This window comes from Tursiops truncatus, chromosome 9 (genome assembly GCF_011762595.2).
Source record: "Tursiops truncatus isolate mTurTru1 chromosome 9, mTurTru1.mat.Y, whole genome shotgun sequence".
NCBI classification, from domain to species: domain Eukaryota; kingdom Metazoa; phylum Chordata; class Mammalia; order Artiodactyla; family Delphinidae; genus Tursiops; species Tursiops truncatus.
This window is the reverse complement of record NC_047042.1, coordinates 48,074,208-48,099,035: the sequence shown is the minus strand read 5'-3', so window position 1 is coordinate 48,099,035 and position 24,828 is coordinate 48,074,208. Positions and strand designations below refer to the sequence as shown.

Below are 24,828 nucleotides of genomic sequence, written 5' to 3'. Positions count from 1 at the left end.
CTGTTAACAACATCATCATCCACTCAGTGTTCCAAAGGACATTTAGGAATCATTCACAATTCTTTTCTTAATCCTGACATTCTCACAACAAATTCTATGAATGTGTCCTTGAAATATGATTCTCCTTTTTCCCGTCCAGCCTACCACCACCGTGTCATGTGATATAGCAGCTTTTTAACCGCCTGCCTCCAGTATCCGTTCCTTACGATGTATTTTTCTGTTGCCAGAATAATTGTTCTAAAACACAAAAGTGCCCTACTGAAAATCCCTCAGTGGTTCTCCATACCTTGCAAGATATACCTTTGTCCTCCATGACATGGATACTGCCTACTTCTCTGCTTCACCTGTGATTCTTTACCGCAAGCAGCCCACATGTTCCGGCCATGGGAAATTATATTCAGATATTTCAAACACAACATGCCTGAAAAAGAATTGATAATTTTCACAAGCTCAGATCCATTCTTCTGTCTCAGAAATGTTACCACAACAAGGCAGAAACCTGGTAGGTATACCCGTTTCTGATTCTCACGTCCCAAATCCACCTAATTCTCTTCTCATCCGATGTTATCACCCCAGACCCCACTACCATTCATCTCTTATCTGGAAGAGTCTCTTAAAGGGTCATGTTCCAGTCTCCTCTCTCAAATCCATTCTCCAGACTACAGACAGAGTCATCCTTCTAAACAAAATCTGATCAGGTTTAGCATTAGAGTGAGAGTTAGGGTTAATATTTGGACTAGGGTTTAACAATCTTCAGTGGATTCTCACTGCTGCTAAGACAAATTCCTTAAGATGCCTTTCAAGGCCCTCCCTGACTGTCCTCTGGATAACCTGGAATATCCCTCTATGAACTCAACCCCTACCTCACCCATCTCCCTTGCTTTGGCTACGTGGCACCGATCGTTTACGGACTGAATGTTTGTGTCCCCCACCCCACAAAAAAAATTCAAACGTTGAAACCCTAATCCCCAGTGTGATGGTATTTGGAGGTGAGACTTTGTGGTGGTAATTCGGTTTAGATGAGGTCATGAGGGTGAGGCTTTCACGAGGGGATTAGTGTCCTTTTAAGAAGAGAAAGAGAGACCAGAGTTCTCTCTTTCTTTCTCTTCCATGTGAGGACACAGCAAGAAGGCAGCCATCTGTGAGCCAGAAGAGGGTTCTAATCAGGAACCAAATCTGCAGCCACCTTGACTTTGGACTTCCTAGCCTCCTGAACTGTAAGAAAAAAATGACTTTTTTTTAAAGTTCCCAGTCATGGTATTTTGTTATGGCAGCCCAAGCTGACCAAGACACCATTCTAGTTCTGAGTCTGTCATCTCCTCAGAGTTCTTCCCTGTGTCCCATGGCCAGGTCAGGGCCCCTGCCATGTACTCCCATAGCACCCCACATATTTCCTGTCAGAGGATTCATTAGTTTATTATGCAGACATGCTTAATGCCTGTCTTTTCCGCTGGTCTATAAGATTATGAAGCAGGAACCCTCTCACCTTAGATTATCAATGACTGTCACAGTGCCTGAGACAGAGTAGGCATAAAATTAGTATTTAATAAATGAATGAATAACTCGATTGAACCATGGTGCTATATTTTATATATTCCTGTTTATTTCATGCAGTGCCAACCTAACAAACTCTAACCCATCAGGACTCATCATCTCCTCTTGGCGATTCACCTTAATATTCTCAGGCAAAGTTAGATACCTCAGTTCTGTTTTCCCACAAAAAGATCTCTGTCACATTGTTCTGTTTCTCTCTCACACATCCCCGCTAAATTATGAGCAACTTGAAGGCAATTTTCATCTTAAGCATCCTTCTCTTCTCAGTGCCTCTGATTCAATACATGTTTGCTGAATGAATGGACAAATGATTCCCTTGAGAAGGAGGTAGGTCAAGCAATATTTCTTCCAATGTTGAGGATGGAGCTATCCTAACTATTAAGTGATTCCAGTTCTTCATTACCATATTTGGAAGGTATTGTAAACATGTACAAAACAACATTCTATCTTTTAAAAGATGTGTAGAAAATAAGGGGGTAAATATGGTAATTTTACATTAGGAAAACACCTTCAGTTACTTGTGACACCACTCTGCCAATTCCTTATTGGTCACTACAGTGCATCTTTTGGCCCACTCTTTACTTCCAAAAACAACATAAGTAGTGGAGATTCCTTAATGTTCTTTGGGAAATTTGTCTAATACATTAAAGGCCATTCGATTTTAAGTTGTGTCATGAGTTTCCACTATTCTTTCTCAATTATTTTTCTATTTGTAATCCTTCAACTTATCACTCATTCTCTGACTTTACTTCCTGCAAATATTTTGGAGATGAAGTCTACATAATGAAAAGATTCAAGTTCCGAGAATTGATGAACTGTACTATTTCAGACCTTTGCCACTGACTGGTCACAAGGCATTGATGGAACCACTTTAGGTCTCTGGAGTAACTCCATTACGCCTTACATGAAGTGCAGCAATTAGGACTATAAAAATAGAGCAAATGGTCTCTTCAATCCCTTCTTGCTCCCTGCTCCTGCCATGGGCTTTCATAGCCACTGAGGCTTTTTCTGGACAGTTTCTTCAGCTTGAAGAACATTTGGTATTATTTGAGGCAATTATAGATGGCTCACATTGATTTGCCATATTTTTTACTAGTCTATCTTTCTCATGACTGTGAGCTTCCTTTTAAAAAAAATTATTGAGGTGAAATTCACATAACATAAAATTAACCATCTTAAAGTATAAAATACAGTTAGTACATCCACAGTGTCATGCAATTATAACTACTATATAGCTCCGGAACATTTTCATCATCATCAAAGGAAACTCCATACCCATTAAGAAGTCATTCTCCATTGCCACCACTAGTATGTTTTCTGTCTCTATAGATTTACCTATTCTGGATATCTCAAATAAATGTGATCATACATTATACAAACTTTGATGTCTGGCTTCCTTCACTTAGCATAATATTTTTGATGTTCATATGTGTTAAAGCATGTATCATTACTTCGTTCTTTCTATGGCTGAACAAAATTCCATTGTATGGATACACCACATTTTGTTAATCCACTCATCTGTCGATGGACATTTGGTTGTTCCCACCTTTTGGCTATTGTGAACAGTGCTGCTATGAACATGTTAGCTTCTTAAAAACTGGAATTATTTACCTTGCTACCCTTAGTGCCTGGGAAACTGGTTAATCAAATGTCTGTTGAGTGTACTGATATAAGCTAATGTTTTAATGAGTATACAGAGAGACAAGCTCACACACACGTACAAATTCTGCTTCTCCTTCTATCTTCCTCATCTCAAGTAATGATACCAACATCCACTTAGCAGCCCAAGGCAGAAACTTCTCCCCCACTTTCTATATTTAATTAATCACCAAGTCCTAAGAATTCTAAGTCTTAAATATCTCTCAAATCTGCCCTCTTCTCTCTAAGTATCTTCACTGCTTCAGCCTTAGGTTAGGCCCTCATCATTCTGGCACTATTACAATGCCTTTCTAAGTGACTGCCCAGCCTCCAGACTCTTTCCTCACTGCTTGGTCATCCTACTAAAACATAAATCAGATGGCATCAGTCTCCTGCTTAAAACCCTCCATGGAGCAGTTCTCCATGGACTATACATTAAAAGAAGACTCCTTAAGATAGCACAAGATGCCCTTCCTAATTTCTCTTTACTTTATTTATAGCCTTATTATTTTCCCACTGCTCTTTAACTATACCCTAACTTCTAACTCTGAATATGTATTTTCCCTCCCCAAACATTTCCCCTCTTCTTTCATGCCTCCATTCACTCAACAAATGTTAAATCAGTACCAACTCTGCCTCAAACTATGCTAGGTTCTGTTGACACACGGGTGAATAAGACAGGCTAGGTTCCAGGTCTCATGGGACCTACCTTATAGAGCAGAGGCAATGTTGACATTTGAGGTGGATGACCACATGTTATGGAATCTGTCCTGTGTACTGTAGGATATTTAGCAGCGTCCCTGGCCTCTATCCACTAGACACCAGTAGCACACGACACACCTTGTTGATAATAATTGTTATAACATTAATTATTTTTGAGTACAAATTATGATAAATGTCACCTGCCTCTACACATGTGGTACCATCTCCCTAGAAAGGGTTTTCTTTTCTTTTCTGCCTGATGAATTTCCTCCAAGAGTCAATTTCAACATTCCCTTTCCCTGCTCAACCTTCCCAAGTAGAATCAGTTACTCCTTGCTCTTTGATCCTCCTTATGGACTCCCTTAAACCTTGTTAATACATTGTACACTGAATAAGTGCAAAATATCTTTGTTCTAATGAGATAATGCCTTATTTTCTCCGGTTAGATAAAGTAATCGCTCTCCATTAGTGAACTGCCCCTACTTCAAATTTCAGTAAACAAGGGGTTTCAGTATATGCAGATTTAGTTTTGTGTACTTTTTTTAGTTCCAGTATATAAGAATTATGAGTCACTCCTGTTGGGGATAATTAGAAAAAGAAGAAATTGGGTGTTGGGAATAAAAAAGTAAAGTAAAGCAGATGGCATGGCAGTAACAGAGGTTTTTGCCTTGAGGCTTTAGGAAATAAGGGAATCTGAGGAGACATAAACCAGGACCTTAAAATGGTACTCCTGCAGCTGCAAGGAAGGAGGAAAGTGATATTTGTGTGAGAGGGGCCTGGTGGCATGCGCTTTAGAGAGTTATCTCTGGGACTGAGGATGCAGGAGTCAACAATTCGAATCACGATATCTGAAAGGCACTGCACATTTGGATGGAGAAAGAGATACAGGGGGAAAAAATCCTTTCACATGCATATTATCTTCAGCAAAGCAAAGCAAATTTATGGGCATTTCATTGAAATGGCAGGGGAGAAAGACCCTGAGAAATTTCTACTGAGCAAGATATGGTAAATGGAAAGCAATTGTACCATAACCATTATTAGTAATTTAAGACGTGAAAAATGTCACTGATACTTTCTTCATTTAGCATGCTGTCTTGATGCTCTAGAGATGATACAAAGATTTATAAGGGCCTGCCTTTAACCCCTCTATAACCTTATTTTCTCCCTAAAATCTTAAGTACCTCAAACTGAAATATCTCCGTCCCCTCACAACTGGGGAGGATCTACTGCATTTGTGATGTCTCCTGAGATTGTAATCTATATCTTATCCCTCTATCCCTGCCTCTGCACCTGGCACAATTGGAACTCCATCACTGATTGTTGAGGATGCAATCCAAAACAAGATGTGGCTAGAGGAACTGGTAAAACCCATCCTCGTCTTGCCGATGGAGATTCTGAGAGAAAAGTGAAGACTGGGAACGGGTGCAACAGCAATGGAATCAGCTGCAGGCAATAGCTGGAAGTCAGAAGCAGGGAAAGCACAGAGATAACTAGTATGTGCTGGGCCAAGCCAGGAGTGCCATCAGTGAGGTCCTGCAAAAAGGAATGCAGGTGTCGCAACAGGTGCTGGAATACAGCAGATACAGGCAGGTAGGTCTGCAACAGTAGCAGACATGAATGTGGAGACATGGTGCTGAAGTCTAGGGGCAGGACTCCAGTCTCCAGGTTGTCAGAAAAGGTTGGATTGCCAAGATCGTATCTCAGGTCCAGTTTCCAACCTTGTATCTTGCATAGACATTAGGTTTGTTGAGTGAATGAATGCATGAATGAGTGAATAGAGTGAATAAAGCCAGTTAGAGAGGAAACAAGCACATTATCAAAAGAGGAACTCAGGTGCAAGAAGACAAGATAAAGACATATGTTGTAAGAATGGGCTTAACATGTAGACTGGGTTTCGGATATATGAAGCCCAGATAAAAGAAGAGTGCCACAGAGTCAAATCCAATGAATGGTAGTTAGAAAATGCTAGAACTGGAGCTTCTTCAATTCATCATGTACAAGGACAGGGCCTATTTCCAGAGTCTAGGCAGGACTGGGTTAGCAGTTGTGCCTAAGTGGCTACAGTTGTAACATAAGGAGCCTGTCAGAAAACCCACAGGCAAAAACAATGACTTCTGTGATTGTTTTAGACCAGCATATTGCACATTCTGAAGTTCTGAACAGGAAGATCTATCCTCTTACTTACTCTCTTGGGTGCTTCAGAAGGAAAATCCATTTTTTAAGGCTGTGGAGTGCCATATTAATTCAAGTATCAAAACGTGATATGGGAACTACAGGAAATAGGAGCATATATGTCTGTGATGTCAATATAGAAATAAAATGTTTCACAACATCACCCGGACTTTTGGGAGCATTTTCTAGAATGAGTAATGGATTTGCAGGAAACCATGAATCTTTCCTGCCTCACCTGAACTATTTAATTACCCAGGGAATTACACCCCAGGTCCACAGAGCAGTGAATTCCAAGCTACTGAAACAGGGAGAAGTTAATTGTTCCAGAGGGGAACTGATGCTACAAACCAGACTTCATTAGCACAAAGTTCTAGCCATTAGGCCAATCACACTCAGCTTTCTTGAAGAGTTAAGGTATATCCTTCAACACACATTTTTCCACTGTAAATGTTATGTTACCCTAATAGCCTTAAATAAAGTCTGGATCAGCAAAAAAAAAAAAAAAAAGGATAAAAACAGTCTTCCTTCGATGTTAAAAAATACTGTGAGTAAAGAACAATTAATAGCCTTTCAGAATGTTCAGCTGCCCATCCTCTTGAAGCAAGGAGAATCAAGAAAAGACACATTAAGTCAACAGATGTATTAGAGAGCAAAAATGGATGTGGAGGAGGCTCTTTGGAGTGAAGGAGAATAAAGGAATTAACATTTTCTTAACTGGACTTTCCCACTTTTCTATCCTGTTATGCTCACAGCTATTCTCCATGATACTAGATTTAGATCTATCTAATTCAAGTTTAACTTAACAGTAACAATCTTCAATACTAAATCACCCGAAGGGTTATTAAAACACAGATTGCTGCTAACCCACAGCCAGGGTTTCTGATTTAGTAGGTCTGAGACGGGGCATGCAATTTTTCTCTCTAACAAGTTCGAAGGTGATGCTAGTATTATTGGTCCAGGGACTACACTTTGAGAACTACTGATCTGGAGAATACCTTTAAGTTTGTTGAGCCTCAATTTATCCTCTGTAAAATCATAACTAATCTTCAGATTGTTGTAAAGGTTAAATATTGCAAAATATTCCAGACAAATGCTAGATATTATTTTAATTTAAAGAAAAGAGCAGGAGAGTGGGAATCAGGTGACCCCTGGTTATGGGTCTACCATAAGCTACCAGTCACATAACCTCTCTAGGCATGTCTTCTCATTTATAAAATGTATTATTTCATGCAACTAAACCTTATTGAATACCTGATGTGTAACTGACATCTGCCAGACATTAGAAATACGGTAGTAAAACAAATCCTGATTCCACACACTATAATTACGATTATGATTTGGATGATATCTAAATTATCTTCCAACTCTAAAACTGTGTGGCTTTATCATTAATAAAATTAGCTTTTTCCTATTCTTCAATCACTTCGTCCTTCATAAATTTGACTTAATAAAATAAAATCTTTATGAGATATCAAGGAATAATTAGGTGTTATTATCAGGTGAGCTGGCTAAAATATATTCACGTATTATTCAAGTAAATTTCATATGTTGATTGCCACTCTTACCTATTAAGAAAAATAAATTTTTAAGGGTGCGGGTTAAATGGTAAACCGTCAGTGAAGAAAACAACCAGAATTTACATTTAGTTCCATATTCTCCAGTTATGTCATGCAAATCAGTCTTCATTTGTTGAGTAAATATTTGTTGAGCATCTCTTATTCAGCAGGCACTGTACTAGGATCTAGAGTTGAAAGTGTGAATAAAATAGGTATTGTCTCTGTCATTAAAGACCTCACATTTAAATGAAGCCAGTCAGTGAACAACTAGCCCCTTTAATTAATTAATCAGTTATCATGGTGATAGATACTAGATATTAGAAGTACAAGGCATTTAAAAATGTACAATAGGCAACAGATCCATGCCCAAGAATGGGCTTGACCCATTCTAGCATACCTGGGAAGCCTCAGACAAGTTACGTCATCTCTCTAAGCCTCAGTTTTTTTACTTGTAAACTTGGGAATAATAAAACATACCCCACCAAGATTTAGATAATGATTTTTGGAGGTTTGAGAGAATTTATGTAAAATTCCTAGCACAGTACTTAACACACTATATAATAGGTAGTTATGATGTCACATTAACTAACTGGAAGATTATCTATGCAAGTAGAGAATTCTAAAGGTCAAAATCAAATTTAAACTCTAAAGAGTCTGTCAGTAATACCATTAACTTAATTTGCTAGTTATTTTTAAAAGATGAAATATAAATTATATAAATTCTAAATATGGTATATATAATTAAATCTTTATAATTCTTTTTCTATATGTAATATATCTCAATTCAACTTAATGGGTGAATCAATCAGGTACCAACACCCAGCATCTTCAGCTGCAGCTGAAGCAGAAGTCTCCTTATTTCTTTCAGCCACTTGAAAAATATAATTCTGGAAACCAAGCCAACCAAAGTCCTAAGAACCCAGAGTGGACTTTTGGAATGCATTAGCATTCTGGTGCTCTTCAATTTAAGGATGGATTTGGAACTAGCTGAAGAAATGTAATCAGTATCTTCTCAAAGAAAAAGGTGGACTTCAAAGCAGAAATTTGTGTGCCCTAATATATCCCTCTGAATTACAGGGCTTGGAACAGTCAGTAACAAGATATCACAAAACACCTATATCCATACAATTTGTACACTCTAGAATACTCAGAGCTGTGCTTATAAAGAAGTGGTTGTCTATTTCATATTTCTAGACATGAAAAATAGGGCACTGAATCCCAGAGGAATCTCCCAGATTAACTGGGATTCAAAAACCATGAAATAAATTGGCTCTGTCTACACATTTTAAAGGGATCTCCTGAAAAAAAGTTGATCATTCACTACCAAGTTTAAAAAAAAATATCTGCAAGCACTTAAGGGCTCCTTGCTTCAGTAATAAAAAGCAAATGAGGAGAAATATAATGTAGGAAACCTCAAGAAGGAGAAGAACATTTCAATGGAAGGCTTTAAAATGGGGTTTGTATGAAGATTAAACATCTGCTTTGGATGGTCTCATTCTAACACACACAATTCTCTTCCATATTAATCCTAATATCACCCTTAAACTATATCCCAGCTCTCTCCCGACTCCTATTATACTCCTGATGTAACTTAAATCCTACTCTAGATGTATTTATTTCCTCACTCTTCCACTTCCTCTCGGCAGGATTTCATTCCATTGAAACCACCCTCACCAAGGCCTCACCAGTGATCTCCAATTTGCTAATTTATGTCATCTTTTTAGCCTTACTTGACCTCTCTTGCTCTCCTCCCCCAAACAACCTGTTTCCTTGCCTTCTGTGATGGAAACACTATGGTTTTCCTCCATCCCACGTGGCTGTTCCTTCTCAGTCACGTTTATGGATTTTCCTCTTCTACTGTCCACTGCTTACATGCCGGAGCTCTTCAGGCTTTTGTCCTAGGTTTTATTATCGTCAACTTCTTCCATTTACATGTACAACGTGGGGGATTTCATCCACTCCCATGACATCAGTAATCTGCTGACTCCCTTATTGATAAATCTAGGCCCAGTACAGGTTTTGGACTTTAGGCCTAAATATCTAATCATCTATGAGACCTATCCACTCGGATCGTCCACAATCCCCTAAAACTGAACATGCCCAGATTTGACTTCTTTATCCTCCCCTCCGTCACCCCAAATCTTCCCCCCCCCTCAAATGTTTCCCTGCTTGATGGACGATACCTCCAGGCAGCCAGCTGCTCAGCCAGGAAACCTCCTGGTGCTCCCTGAGTCCTTCTCCCTCGCTCCCCACAACCAAACGTCTGTCTGTTTCTTCTACTTCCAAAATATTTACAAAGTCTGCCAACTTCTCTCCATCTCTACCAGCACTACCCTAGGCCACCATCATTTTCCTTCAGAATTACTGCTACAGCCTCCTAACTGGTTTCTTTGTCTCCACTGTGTTCTCCTTCTAATCATTTCCCTACACTGCAGCCACAGTCATCTTTTTTAAAAACACTCTCTCATTACACAAGTTTTCTGCTTAAAATCATCCAAACACTCCCCATAACATAGTCAAGAAAACACAGACACCAGAATACAGCTGAAAGGGTGCTTTTTGCTCTGGTTCCTGCTAAATCCACCAATCTCATGTCCAGCTCCTTCCTCTGCTCTCCCCACTTCCCTCCACAAGCCCACCATGCCAAAATGCTTCCATTCCTCAGAACTTCCAAGTTTTCTAATGCCTCTGTGCCTGGATCTCTCCCTCATCTCTTCTAATCCTATTCATATTTAAGGCTTGAGCTTCTTGCATCCTCCAGGAAGCCCTCTTTGATTCCACCCACCTAAATCTAGATTAGGTGCCCATCTAATCGTCCTCCAAACACATAAGCACCCTGTGCTCCCCCATCGCAGTACTCCCCACACTCTTAATCTCCAACAGACTATATGGCCCCCGAGGGCAATAACCATGTTATATACCCACCAATTAACACAATGCCTGCTACAACACTAAATAGTACTTGAGTGAATATTCATCTGGTCTTATTTAAATAATCAGCGAGAACCGAATGACCCAAAAGATGTGATGTAGGGCAGGAATCTCCATGGCTTCCAAACAAATATCACAGACAGAAGTCAGCCTTCAAACCTTCTCAGCTTCCACCTTAATTATCAGCTAATACCTTCTTAGCAAAAAACCAACTCAACTAGAACTAGAATAAGATAGTGTAGTATTCGTGCTTTCCACAGACTGGATCCTCAAAAATGTTTGAAAGGAGATGTCAGTTTGATGCTTGATCAAAGAAGAGAAAGGAATAAACGCATAAGGCAGCATAGTCTTATCAGGCTGCCCTGCATTTTTTTAATCAGTGGGACTCTCAACCCTCCTCTTGCCAAACTTTACGGTGTGGCCCAGTTTGTAATCTGTGGGTTATAGGGAGCTAAAGCGATCATCTTTTTTTTCCAGCAGAGAATGATTTAGGAATAGGAACCCAGGTGTTAACTGTGTAACAGCAAAATGTAGAGGTCTTTGATCTCTACCTCCCTTCTTCCTTCACTCCTCCACTCTCAGCCTCTACCCCACTTTACTCCCTTACTCTTCTTTCCTCCTACTCAGTCTCCAATTGCCCCCCACCCAGTCACCCAGGCTTCCCCTAAACTCACATACATCATCACAGCCATTGCCAGGACACTCAGTTTAGGCTTTAAGTCAGCCCTCTTCCCAGCCCCACCCCTATCCACTCACAAAGCTTTTCGCTTTGGAGGCACAAAATATTTAACAGAGACCTAAATGTAAGCATTAAAGAACTCCTCCAATAACACAAACACTTAATTAACTATCCTCCCCAGTAAGTGATGAGTAAGAGAAAGAGAAGGGCAAAATAATGTGTAAAAACTGCTGGAACAAAAATTTGTCTCCCGCTTAAAAAAGAAAAACTCCCCTTCAGTTTTTTCCATTTTCATTGTTTCCTCTAGATCCAGAGCCTCCCACCAAACGCTCATGACTGCCTGCTTCAAACCCTGCCACATCAGCAGGGAGGGAGCCCGGCAGCGTTTGGTATTTGCATCAGTTTCCAGGAATGCTTTTCCAGTTACCAGTTTACTCTGCAGAGATATGTTTCCTTTAGTTTATAAATGTGTGCTTGAATTTCTCGAATTCTCAAAACCTTGTTGAGCATTTTGTTATGCTAAAAGGGAAATTATAATCACATTTCCAAAAAATGTACTACAATTTCAAAAAGTCTTCTCAAGTTATCTCCCAAGTCAGTGCTCTTAATTAGAATAAAAGAAGAGGTTTTTTTTTTAATATATATATAGTTTTTGGTTGTTCTCTTTTATTTCAATTAACTTTGCTGTTTGTTAGTTTATAAGCTTAGAGGAAGCAACCAGTTTAAGAATATTCAATCCCTTTGGTTTATAGCAGCTGCTGATAGAGTTAGGCAGAAATTCTTCCTTAAAGTACGGGGGGCGGGGGCGGGGGGGAAGGAGGAGCGGAGAGATGGGGGAAAGAAAGGAAAAAAGATGAGCAAGGAACTACAGCCCACTCATTTCTGTTTGGTGGAGACAGAATTGACCTAAAGATGCCCCTTTTGCACTGACTTCTGGGAGAGAATGGCTGCCTCATTGCGGGGGCTGAGCAAGCAGAGGCACAGCGCGGACCGATGGCCTTTCCTCTGGACCTGGAATGCCATCTCAGAAGGGTTGGGGAAAGGGCCATCCACTGAAGCTGACTGCACTCAGTATTCTAGATTCTCAAGAGTTCTGGCCTCGCATTTCCAAGGCCTCAGGGTCCTCTCCTCTCCCTGGTGGGGGGCAGAGAGTGGGAAGCGTCCACAAGGGGAGAAGGAGCTCTCTCCCTAACGTGGGTGGTGGGGAGAGAACTAACACCCACGTTGGTGGGAGCTCCGCTTGAGGTGTTACCAGAGAAGACAGCCTGTATCCCAAACTCAAATTAGAAGTCCCTCTAGATGGCCTAGGCGTTTTCTCCAAGGTGTGGAGATCAGCTGGGAGGTGCTTGGGCGTTTCCCGTAAGTGTGGAGTCGGTGAATGAATGGGCAGAGAGGACAAAAGGGATGGCGGGCGGCGCCTCACTGGGGGCTTATCTAAGTCTAGGCTCGGGCTGTAGCTGGTAAATCCAGACAAGGAGTCTGGAGAAGAGGAGGGGGAGACTGGAAACCCGAAGGGGAGGGGGTGGACTTTTCCACCGCAACCTCAGAAAGAGACTGCGAAGTAAGAAAGGAGTCCGTGTTGGTCAGTTGCAGTCACTTTGCAGGGCCAGATAATCCCCAAAGCCTCGGTTTAAAATCAGCCTCAACAGAGGGAAGCGAGGAGGTCGTATGATTTTTCCCGTGGCTCGGTCTAGTCTGGTGTGCGCAAAGCACATCCTCCCTGGTGCTGGATGCCACGCTGACCCTAGCCCTCTTCCCTCCCCACCCTCCCAACGGTGGGCGTCCTCGGACTCCAAGTAAACCCTCCACCGACAGAACCCCCCTCTCACCCTTTCCCGGAGCCAGAAGAGAGAGAGAGCGTTACTGCTGAAAAAGTGGGCGCACGGACGCCCCAGAGAGGGAGAAAAGCTGGGCGGGGGTGGGGGCGGGGTGGAGGGGGCGGAGGGAGGGCGGCCTCGGGCTGCGCCACGCAGTCGGATCCTGCTCCCTGGTCCCCTGCCCCCTCCGCGCCCGCCGGCCCTCCGCCCTGCCGGTGGCCCGCGGGGCACCAGGTAGGCAGAGCTGGACAGCTCCTGCTTTGATCTCTGGGCTCCAGTCCCTTCTACAGCTGCCCGGCTGCCCGGCTGCCCGGAGATCTGAGAACTCTGCCCACGTCGGTGTCAGCAGAGCTCTCCGACGTGTACAGAAGTGTTTCCAAACTTGGGAAGGGCGGGGTAGGGCCGGGGGAGATGGGGAGGGCGGAGGTATGCAGACAGCGAGTCAGAGTTTCCCCTTGAAAGCCTCAAAAGTGTCCACGTCCTCAAAAAGGATGGAACCAATTTAAGAAGCCAGCCCCGTGGCCACGTCCCTCCCCCCTCCGCTCCCTCCTCTGCGCCCCCGCAGTCTCCTCCCAGCTGTGGCTGCCCGGGCCCCCAGCCCCAGCCCTCCCATTGGTGGAAGCGCTTTTGGAAGCACCCTCGGGCCAGAGAAACTTTGGCCGTATAAATAGGGCAGATCCGGGCTTTATTATTTTAGCACCAAGGCGGCAGGAGGTTTCGGCGAAGTTGGAGGTACTCGCCACGACTGTATGCCTGCGCCCGCCAGGTGATACCTCCGCCGGTGACCCAGGGGCTCTGCGACACAAGGAGTCTGCATGTCTAGGTGGTAGACATGCTCAGCTTTGTGGATACGCGGACTCTGTTGCTGCTTGCAGTAACTTCGTGCCTAACAACATGCCAATGTAAGTGCCTTCAGCTTGTTTCGGGCAGTCTGGGAAAGAGGTTAGATGGGTGGGCACCTGGTCTGAAAAGGAAAACCTAACAAAGTTCTAGGTACAGCTTGGAGGGAAGGCTCTCTGGCATGTGGAGACACGCTGGCATTTATGAGAAACATGGAAAATACTTTAGAAATGAAAACAAAAAAGGCTCGACTCTCGCCAAAAGTTAGGGAACTTTTCTCTCAACTCAGAGTGAACCTGTTAACTTGATCTGGATCCTCCAGTTAGTGAAGCTCAAAGGGAGCAGAAATCCTTTTCCTTAAGGATGAGATATTAACTGACATGATGAAGGAAGGCAGAGGCCTCAGCCTAAAAGGCCCCAAAACTGCACTGATGCCCACCTTGTGAAACTTGAGGCCTGGTTTAGAAAGCCCTTAATTTAGTAATAAAAAAACTCACCTCCTAAAGGCTTTTCTCTTCTGGGTGTTTTAAGACTGGTCTGGATGATGATGATGATGACGATGATGATGATGACGACCACTAGGCGCCCTCTGGAGGGGGACAATGAGAGCACAGGGGTCCAGGGCTTAAGGTCTATGGAATCACCATTTAAAGACTCCACAGGTTTATACAGAGAATGATCTGCATTTCTCACTGAAGCCAATCCCAATAGCTAGTCAGTGTATCCTGGGAAGAAAAATGGATACATTCTGAAAAGTAAAATTAGCTTCTCATTTCATTACCTGGTCATGGAAATGGTAACATTATTTAGCTAAAATCTGCCCTGCCTTTTGTTGAGCCAGAGTTATCTCTTTAATATGTTCCCAAAGACAGGCATTCTGAACATAGCAAGTTGGGAAATATCAACACTGATCTGAGATTCAGGAGACCCGGTTTTTCCCATGCCAACAATTTATCATGTGACCTTGGGCAAGTCAAACCGAGCCTTTTCTAAAATGCAGGATAGAAATTGGATGGACTCCAAGGCTGCTTTCCAGCTGTAGGTTTTATGACCAGATTTCCATGTTAAGATAGAATGAAGAAAATCAGTCTGGTTTTGCCTTGAAAATGGCTGACTAATTACCAAAGACACTGATTTGATGGGGTAAGAGGGGGATCTGGCCACACCCAACACTCTAAAAGTTTGCTCCACCCACATGCCACGGTGTATTACTGATGCATTTGTGTGTGTATGTGGGTTTTCTCCCTTCATCTACTTTTAGTATACACACTGTGAATGCTAAGGAATAGTTGCATTGAACAAATTCATATTACCAAGTTCATTTTTTTAAATGAGATCTGAGGGTGGCAGGGGGAAAGAGTTGTCTCCTAAAGATGAAAATAGACCTAGGAAAGTTTGAAGGTACAAAGGGCAATTCACCTTCTGATCAACATCCAACTACAGTCTGAATAAAAGTTACCAAACACACATTCTTCAAAGTGGCTCAGTCTGAATAATTAAAAGGCAAATTTCCAAAATCATAAGAACTTCTGTTAATCAAGTCCAGGCATAATTATTCTTCCTACTGATGAACACAATGAAGTAAACATATCATTTTCCTAATTTAAAAGTAATTCTCATAAATTGCCCTTAAATGTCAGTGCTGGATATGGTCCACCCTCCTGAACTGTGACTGTTGCAGCAGCTGTTCCCACTCCAAATGACACAATTCTTGGCCACCTAATTAAAGCAATTTTTAGGGGTGATTCATTTTGTTGCCAGCTTGGCCTTATATCCTGTGTTAACCTATAATTTTTATACCGTAGGAGAGGAATTCAGTCTTTAAAGGCTTATAGCAATTATGGCAAAGGGGGAGGATATTCCTTTAGTGTATTTTTCCCATTATTTTTCTAGATCTTTAATCCACAGTTTTTCCATTTATACAGAGCAATTCTTCCTCGGGGACAAAAGTGATACACATTGGTAAAATGACCTTACCTAACTTAAGTGAACCTATTTAAAGCAAAATTTCAGATGTCCGAATGAATCCATTTTCATGGTGACTTATTTGCAAATTAGACCTTTTGAAAAAGGACATTAAGAATGGTGCAAACTCTGTAACGTTAATGTTTTAGAAAAAAACTTTAGGTAACGTACTTTCCCAAATTTCCCCCTTTTAAAATTTTTAAGTATCAAAAATTGTCTAATACAAATTATTTCCTCATCAATATACTGGTTTTGCTCATATTCAGTGATTCACCTGTGCAATATAGCATCTTAATTACTAAACATTAGACACATTAATATTTCACAGCATTTATAAAGTAGTAAATAATTAACAATTTAATTCAAAATATACTTACATATTAATATTGAAAACAAATCATCCTGCTGATCCCTGCCATAATTTTGATGTGCATAATTTCTAAGTCATTAGAATATTCTTAATAAAAAATACAATTTGTCCTTTAATTAGGTAAGTCAATTTTATAGACTAATATACCCATTTGTTAGTCACTGCTAGTGATCAAAGAAATAATACTAATAATTATTTCTTTCTTTCCCCTTTCCTCTATAGCTTTACAAGAGGTGAGTAAAATTATTTTTTGAATTTGTTATTTTAGACTTTGATTGCCTTGGCCCCAGTAATGTCTTCTGTGGGGAAGGAAAAGGAGGCTGTATTGATATTGACCAACTCGAATTTCCAAAATAATCATCAGGAGTTATGGTAGTCAATCCTTTCTGGCTGCCTTAGAAAGTACCCACCCCAATTTCTGAAATGGGCGGGGCTACTGAATAAGACCACCCTAAAACGAACACCCATAAGAAAAGAGAGTAAATTATCCAGTGGAAGTTTGGGTTTTAGCATCAGCTGCTACGAACTAGAAGACTTCACCAAGCTAGAGAATTTTATCACTCCCTTGGAATCATTTGCAAGATTATTATGAACAAATTCTTAGTTCATGAATTGAATTTGAGGCATAATTACAGATAAGTATATATCTGGATTCTATATGTATTTTATTTTATTTATTGGTAAAATTTAAAATTGTGCTTTGAGATATTACGATAATAGTAATGCAAAATATATATACTCTGTAGGTATGTTTGTACACTACATGGAAATGGGAGCCATTTTAAAATTTATATAATCTTCCTCATAATAATCCTTTACTTATTCTTTTCTAGGCAACTGCAAGAAAGGTAAGAATCCAATACTTCTCCATAGTACTTGAAATGATCAGCGATAACTTACAATTTAACTAAATTTATGGTACACTACAGAAGGAAAATACTTTGTCAAGGTTTTGCCCACATGAATATGCATTAGCTAAACCATAAAATAAAACAGCTTTGATGTGCAAGGTAACAAAGCTTTATTATCTTCCAGAGTCATCTCTAATTATACTTATATTCTACAACTGGTGATTTACGTACTAAAGGAAAAGAAAAGACTTGTTTTTGTTCTGGAGATGGAATGGGTATTATGTTAATTATACGTGATAAACAAAAGTTTGTTTTAAAGGGCTTTGACTATATAAATATGCTGTTATCGATGTTACAAAATGATAATTTTATCCACAGAAATCATCTTTCTAAAAATAGTGGTCATGATATTGGCCTAATGCTGGAGACTATAGCCTCCAATCTCCCAGTTTAAACAAATTACATGTAATTATAATAAAAACAAAATACTTTTGTCTATTGTATTGTGCCATTTTTATAGCCACTATCTAATAACATTATGGTTAGATCAGCCTTACCGACTAATTATTATCACGAATGTTTTGCTCATTCACTGGAAATTGCCTAGACATTTATTACTGTGCTGTTTCTACCTTCCTCATAGGGCCCAACTGGAGATAGAGGACCACGTGGAGAAAGGGTGTGTAATTTTTAAACTATTAAAGGGCTTTGGCCCATATTTTAATAACTACATATTAGAAACTACAGGAGACTGACAATTTATAAGGATATTATGTATCCAAATAATTGCCTACCTTTAAAGCAAATAATGCCTTACAGAAAGTGAATAAGCATTATTATATATAATCAATATTCTTTTTAGGTCAAGATTATCCTTTAAGAAAGTAGAACTATTACAGACAGCCATATTCTTTGCATGGTCTATCTTTCTTTGTTTTTAGTTGACCTGTCTAAAACATACATAATGGAAATATATCTACCTACCACCACATGGCCCTTCTCTTTTTAACATGTTTTGTTTGCTTTTCAAGTAAGATCTCTTATCTAGGCTGGGAATAATAGTTAAACAGCAGCCAACAACATGTTTCTGTCTAAATTAATAAATGTACAAGTTAGGCTTGCATTTTATTCATCGTATTCTTAGATCTCCTTGCTATGCTTATGTGGCAGGTATAACCACATGGTTTCATTATATGACACTTTCATCAGTATATAAATACCTATACCTTGTATCCATCGAGAAGTGCAGACTTAAATGTATTCCACTCAAGCAATCTATTAGAGGTAGGGTTATGTCAGTAAATTACTTTAACAACATAAATAGTGTTAATAGTAGGAAATCTGCAGGATTTTCTACCCTGTGATAAAATAACTATTAATTATCATATCAATTAACCTGCTTTTCACACATAACATACCAAAACAATTGAGTAAGTTCATCAGTCAGAAACTGACAATCAATGTACACAGTACATCACTGTGCACTGTTAACCATATGAATTTATAGCTATAAATTTTAGCTATAATTTTTATCTTCATTTGAATACTGGAGCTCCGTTATGAATTAATATCCAATGGCTGACATAGTCCTCTTCCAAGAGGAACTATCCTGTCTTGTGTCTTCTTCGGACACCAGCTGCTAAACCTCCTTCTAAAATAGACACATGTCAATAGTGGCAAATATGGCATTTTAAATTTCCACACCACTTGTACATTCTGACCAACTGATCTTACCACATGTATTCTGAGGTCTCCTTTAGGTTTCTGCGGAGTCTGTCTAGCCCTGACTTAATTCACTTTTTACATAACAGGGTCCGCCAGGCCCACCAGGCAGAGATGGTGATGATGGTATCCCAGGCCCACCTGGTCCACCTGGTCCTCCTGGTCCCCCTGGTCTTGGTGGGGTAAGGTGTCTTAAGTATCCTTAACTTTTAGCTAACTCAGTTTCTTACACCTGTGTTGGAAGAAGATTCATTGTGGAATTTATTTTTAGTAGTTTTAAGGGAGAGTCTGCTATTTGGATATTAGTATAGTATTTTATTTCATTTCTTTGGTTTCTTCATTCAAGATTCTGCTTTGCCCGATGTCTTTGTGAGCGCTTGTCAATTACAGGACAGGTCTTTGTGTTCGCTGAAGGTAGCTGCAGCCCTCGTGACCATTATTTAATTTGGGAATTTAATATCTTTTATCAGTAGGGCACAAATAAGAGGTGTTGCATTATTAAAAAGTTTGATTAGATTGAATTATAAATGAAATCCCTGATCTTAAGCAATTTCACAAACATCCTACTCTTTTTATTCTCCTTGGCTTGAAGTCTACTGAACCAACATTCAAAGCAGTTTTTGGTTTAATTTGCTTGAAACTAATTTGAGAAAAGTACATTTCTCTTTTTCATTAATATCTTCTTTTAGCTTTATGCTTTAACAATGGTATGAGCGCCAAATGGCCTCACTGCAGGAAGGAAAACATATTTGCTTAATTGGTTAGCACTATGAATCAGAAGCCTGATTCTAATACCCAACTGTACGCCAGTAAAATAAGACCTTTCTCCCCCAAAGATCTTATTATGATTGCTTATCTACTGAGTGCATTAAAAAGCACCTTTCTTAATAGGTCTACCACTGTAAGAGAGATCTTTAACAGTAAAGCTATTACTGTGAACTATTTTTTAAAAGTTTAATCTTCCAAGGGGCATTTTAATTTAATTTTCCTCTAAACTTTAAAACTCTTTATATCCTTTTTGAAACTACAGCAAGAAAAAGGTCTCTTAGTCATTTTGTGTAGTCATGGAGGAGCAGGGCAACAGGTAGAAATATAAAGTTGTTCTCTTGGGTTCTGCTTAATTTATCAGGGGCCCTCACTGACTTTTAAAGTTTAGAAAACTGTCTTCCTCAGTGTACAGGTAGGGGGTGGGGATTTGAGTGAGAGGGTTAACAGGGCAGGAAAAGTTTCAAAAATAAGGTAGGGAAGCTCCCTATTTCAAACTAGGTGTGGACTAAATTTTAAACTTGTATCTCTCCTGAATTTTTAGGAATTTAGCTCAATATGGAAGTCTAAACTAATAATATGTCAGAAATACTGCTTCCTTTTAAACAATAACAGAAAAATCTTTAGTAGAATGAGAAAATGAACTACATGGCCAATAGTTATTTTTACATATATATATATATATATATATATATATATATATATTTTTTTTCCCCCATCTAGAACTTTGCTGCTCAGTATGATGGAAAAGGAGTTGGAATCGGCCCTGGACCAATGGTATGCTTATCTCTTTTTATCTAGCCAAAAAATTACTGAATAGAGAATTTACTTTATGTTAAATTTCACATTGCCATTTATTTAGCTACCTAGTTTAATACTCAATACTCAGATCAGATAAAAGCAGCAGCTCTCTTTGTATTCAAATCTATAAAAATCTAAGCCTAGGTTAGGGGGTTTGATTTTTTCTACAAACATGCCTCCTTAGGATAGATCAGATATTTATATATCCAAGAAATAATCTCTGGACGTAGTAATCATAATTTAGGTAAACCAACTTAATTCAGAAAAGTAATCACTCTAATTTTTTTATTCACTTTAACATTGCCTCGAATTTGAAGCAACCCACAGAGACGCAGAACTATTAAGTTCTATGAACTTGCTGGAAAGGATCAGCAAGTTCTAGAGTAGCCCGTTCATTTTCTAGGTAGAGAGTTTAAGCCCTTTCCCAAGGTCATATATGTGGTTAATGACAGAATGCCAGGCAAGATGTCTGATATTCAACATCATGGCTCATGTATCCAGTACTTGAATAAAACATTACTTTATTTAACAAGTATTTACCAAGTTGGTCTTCGGTAAGACCCAAACTATATTATGCATTTGGGATATAGCAGTGAATATGACAGATTCCCGCCCTCCCTCAAGGAATTAACAACATAGGAAATGTTTCTTTTTATCCACCTTGATAAAAAATTCTTTTTTAAAGTCTAATTATAAATCAGTATAGGAGGGAATATGACTATGATGATGATGGTCTATCTTTAACAAGTAAACCTTCTAACAAGCATTAGTGAGATGTGTTAGGGGGAAAAAAAACTGATATGAGCATGCAAAATATATACTAGTATGTAAAAAATAGAGGGGAAAATTGCTGGAAATAAAAATGTTAAGTTGATTAAACACTGCAGTTTAGTACATACCCACACATAATTTAGTGATTTTTAATTAATTGTTTGCAAACAAAGGTATTTATATGCCCAAGTTAAGATAGTCTTTAAAATATAAATTTTACCTGGACAATGCATTCAGTGCTCTGTCTTCAAAAGATGTTCTGCTGGAGCTAATGGTCCGCAATAAGCTAATACACGGTAAGGGCAAGACGATATTTTCTGTAAATTAAAACTCTCACTTGAGAAGTAATATGCCGTTAATTGATGATTTCCAATTTCCTGATTTTGCATGGTAATTTAAAACATTCATATCTGAAATGAAGAAGTAGAGATTTTCTTTTGGCTTTGTTTATATTGGATATTTGAAATCAGCCATTTCAGCTAATGCTGGACATTAGTCAGTTTTAAAGCAGTACCTATATCTCAAGAAGAAGCTAAAAAGAAAAAAAAGTAAAGCATTAATTAAAAAAAAAAAGCCTACATAAGCCTGGAAAATTAATATGGATTTCAGATTCCCCTGACTTTGGAACATCTCTCTGGGGGGCATATAGCAGAGTGTTTTACTTTTAAATATCAGTGAAATATAATTTAAGCTTGCACATTCACACACATTCACAGACATATGTAATCAACAGATATGTTTCACAAATAGGAGAGGTAGGCAGCAATAAAGCATTAAAATAAATTTCCATGTTGGAAAATCAATAACTATAAAACCCCACAGGGTCCTTCTCTGAATTAATGAATAATCATCATCCATCTCACAGCCTCCACAAAATAAACTACCTTTTATGTAAATGAAATTGTTGCAAATACATGGAAAAATGAATAAATATAATTAAAAATTCATGGTGTCAAGGAAAATTATTTTTAATGGACACCTAAAAATATTATTTTGATTGAAAAGTGACAGTTTCTTTTAACTTTGAAACAATTTCTAAAACCAAATAAATAACTCATAATTAAGATGATGAGCTTTTTAATAAAATCCATATTATTTGACTCTAGGCATTAATACAGTGGGGCAGACTTGACTGCAGAGTCCCCATGCTTGATGTGTCGTGAACAAATTAACTGAGACTTGTCTGTGCAATATATTCAGCATTAGAGGAATGGCCCCTACAGAAGAGTTTGCACAGGCCTTGCAAAGGGGAGTCACAATGTGTATTTAGCTTCCAAACTAGTAACACTCTGTTTTACTCTGTGTGCTACAGAATGAAGAACAAAGGCGAAAACAATCTGCTGTCATTTGGGCCATGTTTTCAATAATAGTAGCATATGATAGATTCTTCCAGTAGGATGTTTCAATAATATTTTATTTTTCCTTCACCCCTTACTATATCCACTTTTGCTTGACATTTTCATCAGTCACCAATAGCCCTTAAAGGAGTTGTAAGGTTATAACAAACCTCCCTCTAATCATTAAGAAAGACTTTTGATCCTTTTCAATTTATGCCCCTTGTGGCAATAAAAATATCAATTTCTTAGCTGAGTATGATATGAGGAGATGACATATGATAAGGAAATCCAAATGGAAATGCTTCGTCAGCTGCATGAACGGCAGTTGTATATTCTGTACTGTGCAAAGACTAAGTCACTTCATTGCATTAGAGCAATCTCAATATGCCCAATTGTGCACAACTTGAAGCAACCTGTGGCCACCTCATCTACCTCAGTTCTGATTTGGATTAGGAGGGGCAAAGGTGAAAGCAAAGGCAGAGAAAACAGTGGAGGAAACTTGGGTCCTTAAATGCTTCCTTGAGAGGAACAAAAACTGTGAAATGAGACCAGGACAATTCTGTTCATTTGTCCATCACAAAACGTCTATGGCACTACTAAGCTAGTCCTGTCTAACCCAACCCGAGGCCATGACGACTTGTCAGGGCTAACTATATCTGTCCTCTTTACAGGGTTTGATGGGACCTAGAGGCCCTCCTGGTGCATCTGGAGTCCCTGTAAGTACCGAAAGCTTGTAATCTCTCTTATGTAAAAAAGACAGAGAATTAAATAAAGGCTTGGAATGTGACATACTGTTTTTTCTTAGGGCCCTCAAGGTTTCCAAGGACCTCCTGGTGAGCCTGGTGAGCCTGGTCAAACTGTGAGTACTTTTCCCCCTTTGTGATAAATATTTTTTTCAAGAAGTTTCTTAATATAGCATTAACAAAACAATGGGTCTCCCATTTTCCTAGGGTCCTGCAGGTGCTCGTGGTCCACCTGGCCCTCCTGGCAAGGCTGGTGAGGATGTAAGTATTTACTCGTAAGCATTTCCAAATGCCATTTAAATACTCCTGCCTCAACAGAATTTCTAGATTCAAATTAAGTATTCTGCCAAAAGCTGAATATGCCTGACATAATTTTCCCCATATGGATAATAACATTTTAATGAAATAATAATTAATTTTCTTATATTTAAGGAAATATAATTGTTAATTAAATATATATTTGGATCCACATTTTTACATGATGCCTTTTTTCCCTGTTGTAAAAACCAAGATGCACCGACTATCATCTGATAGTTTACCAAGAAAGGGTTTACCCTATGATGCTTTCATGTTTTAGGGTCACCCTGGAAAACCTGGACGACCTGGTGAGAGAGGAGTTGTTGGGCCACAGGTGAGATTTTTTTACAACAGTATATAGTCCAAACATCAGAGGTATCTCGTATATAAGATTGTTGCTAAAACTAGAATCAGACTAAGTGGCAACATAGAAGTCATACTTATAACACTCACTGAAGGCATCTGACAAATAAAGGAGCCTAGTTAAGAATGCATACAGGTTTTATTAATGCAAATAATGTAATATTAATGATGGTGAGCATCCTTTAAACAACTAAATTGTGTGTTCTACAAGTACCATAGTATTAGTTACTCAAATTAGAGCAACTTATTTGCTGCTCTGTGCTTACACATACACTAGTCTTTGATTCCAAGCTTGGACTTTGATGAGAAGAAGCACTTTGGAGGGAAGAAATCATCGTCTTTTTATTTAGGACAAAAGTGTCATTCGTCGTCTTCTATGTTTCTTTTTAAGGGTGCTCGTGGTTTCCCTGGAACGCCTGGACTCCCTGGCTTCAAGGGCATTAGGGTGAGCACATTCTTTACCCACAGAAGAGAAAATGTTGATTACTTTTAGTAAAAACCTCAACTATATTTAAACTCCTGGATGACACATATTTGCTTCCAAATTCCTGGAATTTGCCGGAGTGGAGAGAGAGTTAAAGGGTAAGGGGGCCGGAAAGTAAAGTGGGGTGTAGTTTTTTTTTTTTTTAAGTCTGTTCATAGCTTCCAAGAAAGGAGGATCCCTACAGGGAAAATGGTATAAAATGGGTATAACTTAAGAGGTATTTAAAGCCCTCTGAAGATCATAAAATTATTAATGATGGAAAGTACATGAGAGAGCATCTAGATCTTTATCCTTCCCTTTCAAGTGTAGGGAGGTTTAGTGACTTACCTAGGGCAGCAGAGGGAGTTTGTTGGGAGCTGGGGCAATGGGACTCCATTCTACAGAAGCAGTCACAAGATTCACGCAGGAGATATTAACTGCAAAGATACAAGATGTTTGAGTTGACCAAACACTGTAATGGAATAGCATTT

The 24,828-nt window shown here is 39.3% G+C and overlaps 1 protein-coding gene and 1 long non-coding RNA gene across 2 annotated transcripts in view; one reads left to right on the top strand and one right to left on the bottom strand.

The window, feature by feature from the left end:
• Nucleotides 1-290: 290 nt before the first annotated feature.
• Nucleotides 291-24,775, bottom strand: LOC141279542 (uncharacterized). The gene is made up of 4 exons (XR_012333969.1): nucleotides 24,686-24,775; nucleotides 21,355-21,544; nucleotides 14,387-14,614; nucleotides 291-421 (listed from the first exon to the last, which is right to left on the bottom strand). It is a non-coding gene; the product is annotated as an uncharacterized lncRNA (long non-coding RNA).
• The window catches only part of COL1A2 (collagen type I alpha 2 chain), a 35,162-nt gene continuing 24,083 nt past the window's right edge, over nucleotides 13,750-24,828 (top strand). Inside the window, exons 1-11 of the mRNA XM_019927534.3 lie at nucleotides 13,750-13,951; nucleotides 16,447-16,457; nucleotides 17,058-17,072; nucleotides 17,719-17,754; nucleotides 18,887-18,979; nucleotides 20,286-20,339; nucleotides 23,143-23,187; nucleotides 23,277-23,330; nucleotides 23,422-23,475; nucleotides 23,792-23,845; nucleotides 24,266-24,319. Of these exons, the coding sequence (XP_019783093.1) occupies nucleotides 13,882-13,951; nucleotides 16,447-16,457; nucleotides 17,058-17,072; nucleotides 17,719-17,754; nucleotides 18,887-18,979; nucleotides 20,286-20,339; nucleotides 23,143-23,187; nucleotides 23,277-23,330; nucleotides 23,422-23,475; nucleotides 23,792-23,845; nucleotides 24,266-24,319 (540 nt within the window). The 5' untranslated portion in view covers nucleotides 13,750-13,881. The remainder of the gene's footprint in view (nucleotides 13,952-16,446; nucleotides 16,458-17,057; nucleotides 17,073-17,718; nucleotides 17,755-18,886; nucleotides 18,980-20,285; nucleotides 20,340-23,142; nucleotides 23,188-23,276; nucleotides 23,331-23,421; nucleotides 23,476-23,791; nucleotides 23,846-24,265; nucleotides 24,320-24,828) is intronic.